General features: G+C 36.2%; 1 protein-coding gene across 2 annotated transcripts in view; it reads left to right on the top strand.

Annotated features, from left to right (window-relative positions):
- Positions 1-3938, top strand: part of LOC106882940 (actin-related protein 10) — an 11804-nt gene extending 7866 nt beyond the window's left edge. For both annotated transcript variants that reach the window (XM_014933784.2, XM_052974458.1), the window contains exons 10-13: positions 359-432; positions 1413-1494; positions 1817-2018; positions 2669-3938. In XM_014933784.2, coding sequence (XP_014789270.1) covers positions 359-432; positions 1413-1494; positions 1817-2018; positions 2669-2781 — 471 coding nt within the window. In that variant the 3' untranslated portion in view covers positions 2782-3938. The remainder of the gene's footprint in view (positions 1-358; positions 433-1412; positions 1495-1816; positions 2019-2668) is intronic.
- The last annotated feature ends 1319 nt before the right edge of the window (positions 3939-5257 follow it).

Here is a 5257-nt window from a genome sequence, read left to right as displayed (position 1 = left end):
TATATATATATATATATATATATATATATATGAAAGAAAGCCAAGTTTTATATCTGAAGGGACGCAACTCAGAACACCGAATTAAATATCTCCAGCCATTTTTCTTTGTGATGCACAGATTTTGTTCACCCAAAACACGCACACACAAACATACACGCAGCAAACTACTTTTGGTTGGGGTCCAAAGTAGCAGACACTTGCCCAAGATGCCACGAGTGAGACACTGAAATTGGGACTATGTGGCTTGAAAGCAAACTTCTCAAGCACCTGGCCTCACCTGTGCTCATAAGCTATTTTGTTCTATCATTTATTTGTTAAACTCTCTTTTTTATCATCACGACATATTTTTCTTTTCCAGTTGCCGCCTTCACCACCTGATGTGGAATATCCATTCAATGGAGACAGTTTCCTACGTATCAGCGGAAGAGTGAGGTAAGTTTTTCAGTGAAACCTTATAACTTCACTGAATAATGACAACTGAACATTAATAGAAATGTGTCTTTACAGAAGATTGGAAACAAAGGACACTGCTTGTGTGAGAGTGACACTCCTTTATAACGATCATGTGATGTCAAGATGAAACTCAAACATTCACACACACACGCACACACACACACACACACACACATGATGTCCTATCTGTTTTTGTCCAGAAGGCTTAGGTCATCACTCAGGACGACAATGGAAACCACTCACACCCAAGATGCCATGTAATGGGACTGAACTCGGAGCCATGTGGTTGGGAAGTGAACTTATTAACCATGCAACCATGCCTCGTCATCATCATCGTTTAACGTCCGCTTTCCATGCTGGCATGGGTTGGACGGTTTGACTGAGGGCTGGCAAGCCGGAAGGCTGCACCAGGCTCGAATCTGATCTGGCAAGGTTTCTGCAGTGGATGTCCTTCCTAATGCCAACCACTCCAAGAGTGTAGTGGGTGCTTTTTATGTGCCACCAGCATGAGGGCCAGTCAGTCGGTACTGGCATCAACCACGCTTGAATGGTGCTTTTTACGTGCCGCTGGCATGGGACCAGTCAGCCTTGTCTGCTATAAAATGGTATCTCTTTCGGAGTGAAATATTTAACTCATCAACTTGATGCTCATAAAATCAGAACTATGCACTGATTTTTTTCAGAGTGGCCTTGAGTAAAAATTCTCCATTTCCCATTGTTCCAGTTCACTCAGCTGTAAATGCTATCCAGCAGTAGCTGTGATGGAATGTTGTAATCTCAATCACTTAGACACTCTGGAAATTGAGTTAAGCTGTAGCCTTTTGAGTCCTAGGGGCTCATGGTAGACCCTAATCTATGTGCTAATTCTTCTGTATTATAATAAAGTTTTATTTTTTTGCTGGGTTCTATTCAAGATTTTGTCACATGTCCCATTCCTGTCTTTGACCTTTTCTTTTCAGAGAGGAGGCTTGTGAAATTTTGTTTGAGCAGGATAATGAGGAGATGTCACTATCAACTATGATCTTGGATTCTTTAATTAAGGTAAGAGATCAGCTTCCATCAGCTATGCACACACAATGAGCTTCTTTCTGTTTCCATCTACCAAATCCACTTGCAAGAGGCTTTGCAGTGGAACTGAACCCAGAACCATATGGTTTGGAAGCAAACTTCTTACTACACAGCAGAGAAATCTATTTTTGTCCACTTTATCACACACACACACACACACACACACACATATTCCAACGTGTATTTTTTAATACTGGTTGATACATTTTAATATTGGTTGATAGATTTAATTTTGATTTCTAAAGTATGTTTTGAATTTATATTTCACGAATGGTTTAAAATTCTAATTTTGTAGTGTCCAATTGATACGCGTCGTGAATTAGCTGAAAACCTTATCATCACAGGCGGAACTTGTCAGTTGCCTGGGTTTTATAGTCGACTCCAGAAAGAACTTTATGACCAATTAAGCAAACCAAGATACTCTGAGAAGCTAAAAATTCAAGCTTTTAAGTTCCACCAGCCGCCTTGCATTGAAAACTATACTGCTTGGCTGGGAGGTACGTACCCTAACCCTAACCCTAACCCTAACCCTAACCCTAATCCTATCTTTGCTTATATCCTCTTCTTATATTCTGTAAATTATTAGAAGTCTCTTTGTTGTGAGATCTATTGTTTTATGGCTGTATGATATATGTCTTCCATGGAAGTACTACTAAGCATTTCGCCCGCTGCTACGTTCTGAGTTCAAATTCCGCTGAGGTCGACTTTGCTTTTCATCCTTTCGGGGTCAATTAAATAAGTACCAGTTACGCACTGGGGTCGACATAATCGACTTAACCCGTTTGTCTGTCCTTGTTTGTCCACTCTGTGTATAGCCCCTTGTGGGCAGTAAAGAAATAAGAAATTGCATGAAGCCCTTTGTGTATTTATGTTCATTTAATCGTGGATGGACTTAATCACTTGATAAATGCAGACCATTCAAATGACTGACAAAATGGTCTGGTTGATGTGATTGGCTCAAAATACCTTGAATTTGGTGCCTCAGCGAGAAGCAGACCAAACTCTGGAACAAATAAAAGAGTTTTTTTTTTTTTTTTTAAGACCTGTTATAAAAGAAAAAAAGACCTTCAACGTTTGTGTTTGAAATTTCTGTTTATTTCTCATTTATCTGGTGTATATTATAATCTTAACATATTTTATGTTCTAGGAGCAATTGCTGGTGCCATGATTACCTTACCTGGCCGTTCTGTATCTCGTGAAAGCTTTATGGAAACCAATACTTTACCAGACTGGTGTAAGCTTCTGGAGAAAACCGAGTAACTCTTCCAACAGAGTCTAGACTCCTTTTTGGCTGTTGTCTTTCTGTCATAATGTCAATATAGAACAATGAAATGCTTTCATTAGCAACAACAACTCATAACAGCATGGGGAACAACAACAACAAAACCCTTTAAACATAAAAAAGGATGAAATGTTTGGCAGTTTATTTCTACTGGCAACATTTGGTCTTATGTTATTACTATAAAGGCCCAACTTTATTTTTTTGTTTGTTCTGTGAATGCTTCCTGGGTTGGTAGGTGGGACTGGGTCCTCCTGCTTATAATTATTTTGAAGGGATTATTGTCTTGGTAAACATCAATCGTTTAACTGTAGAACAAACAAATCCTACGGCTACATGGAACGGATAATCTTTATCCTCTTTGTACATTTACAAAGGTGTGCTTTTACATAAGTGTGTGCATAGCATATATATATATATATATATATATATATATATGCTGTGTGTGTGTAATAAATGTCCGTGTGTGTGTGTATATATATATATATATATATATATATGCAGTATATGTATGTATATATATATAGATAGATAATATGTATATATGTGTGTATATATATATATATGTATATATATATATGTATATATATATAGATAGATAATATGTATATATATATAGTATGTGGAGAGAGAGAGAGTGTGTGTGTATGTATGACAATCCAGGGTTGTGTAATGTAGGTTTACAAAAGTTCACAGTGATGATAATATTTCTGTGATTCCATTTCACCCTTGAATATAAACATGAAATGTCCTTGGTTTCTGTTTAAGTAATTCCGTTGCTTTTAAATGCTCTTTGTTACCCAATTCTGCTTATTTATTTCTTGCTTGCATTCCTCCCCACTCTCTCTCACCTCCAGCCTACAAAGCTTCTTTTAACCTTCGTCTTGTTAACTTCATGGTTATATGAACAACAGTCATGATGCTAAAATTCCAAATTGTTTTCAAACCATTTCTGTGGCTACAGTGAATACTTCAATGAGGAAGCCACTACAAGGTTGTTCAGCCTGTAAGAAATTGCAACTAAATCTTCCACAAACTGCGACCAAACATCTTAAAAATATAAAATTATAAAATGAAGAAAAATATGTTTATATTGGTTAATGTGGTCTGAACAAATAAATATACTCTATTATATGTATTGAGTACTCTTTGTCCTATTTATTTATTTACAAAGATGTGTGTATTTTATTGGTGTTGATTGGGACTTTTTTTTTCACCTGACAGCTTATTTGTTAGCTTGACTTATTCAGTAACTCATCAGGTGAAGAGGTCTAAATCAACACTTTTAGAAAATTCAGGCCTTGTGCCTAGAATAGAAAAGAATAAATTTGACTCTACTTCCAGTATTGTCCCTCATATCAGTAAATATTTATTAAACTTGCTTTAAAATAATGAGTTTATACATGTGTGTGTGTGTGTGTGTGTGTATAGATATATATACACACACACATACAGTAATCCCTCGACTATCGCGAGTGGTAAGTTCCAAAACCCCACCACGATAGGTGAAAATCTGCAAAGTAGAAACAGTACTGAACTGTATATTTTTGAAAATTATTTTTATAATTTGTATATATTTGTTCTATTATAAATGCAAAACAACACCAAGGAAGAATCGACGTAAACTTAAATAATAAAACGTGATAGGTGAACTGCAATATGGCGAGGCATTACTGTATTTATAAGTTAAAATTAAAGTTTAAACTTGTGTATTGGGTATATCTTTAGTAGTATGTCAAGAAAAGCATGTTCACTACCTATGGTTACCTGGCATCATCCACAGTAATTGCACAGTTGTTACAACAACAACAACACAAACACTGATTCTTGTGCAAAATCATTCTCGTCCACCACAGCAGAATATAAAAGGAATCTTATAAATATCTTTCGTTAGGAAATCGATTGAAGAAGAGACTGAAATTTTAATAATTGAATTCTTCAAGGAGGAAATATGCTCAATAAATTATCATAAAATTAAGTCAAAAATAAAATTACTGGAGCTTCCAGTTTAAAAAAGAAGTGATGAGTGCTGATTAGGTAATTAACGTAATTAGTAAAATATGTGGTGGACATGGAAGTGGAAATGAAATTAAGAGATTCTGAAGTTCACCAACTGTTCTTCATTCCAAATTAAAGTTGCTGGCTGTTGAGTTAAGAAGCTCACTTTTTCAGCCATATGGTTTTAAGTTCGACGCCATTGGACCGATCAATGGATCGATCAATGTCCTTTGAGCGGATTTGGTAGATGAAAACTGAGGAAGCCCGTCGTAATTATGTGTCCCCTACCACTGCTTGACAACTGGTATTCATTTGTTTATGTCCCTGTAACGGGCTAATGCAGTTTCGCACCTCTCCTTGAAAAATGCATTTTATTGAAAATGTTTTTTTTGGATTCCTACGTTTAAGATGGAGATTATCAATATGCTAAAAAAAAACAAAAAAATTTTAACTCCCCCC

Source organism: Octopus bimaculoides, chromosome 18 (assembly GCF_001194135.2).
Source record: "Octopus bimaculoides isolate UCB-OBI-ISO-001 chromosome 18, ASM119413v2, whole genome shotgun sequence".
Taxonomy (NCBI): domain Eukaryota; kingdom Metazoa; phylum Mollusca; class Cephalopoda; order Octopoda; family Octopodidae; genus Octopus; species Octopus bimaculoides.
This window is presented reverse-complemented; position numbering and strand designations above follow the sequence as displayed.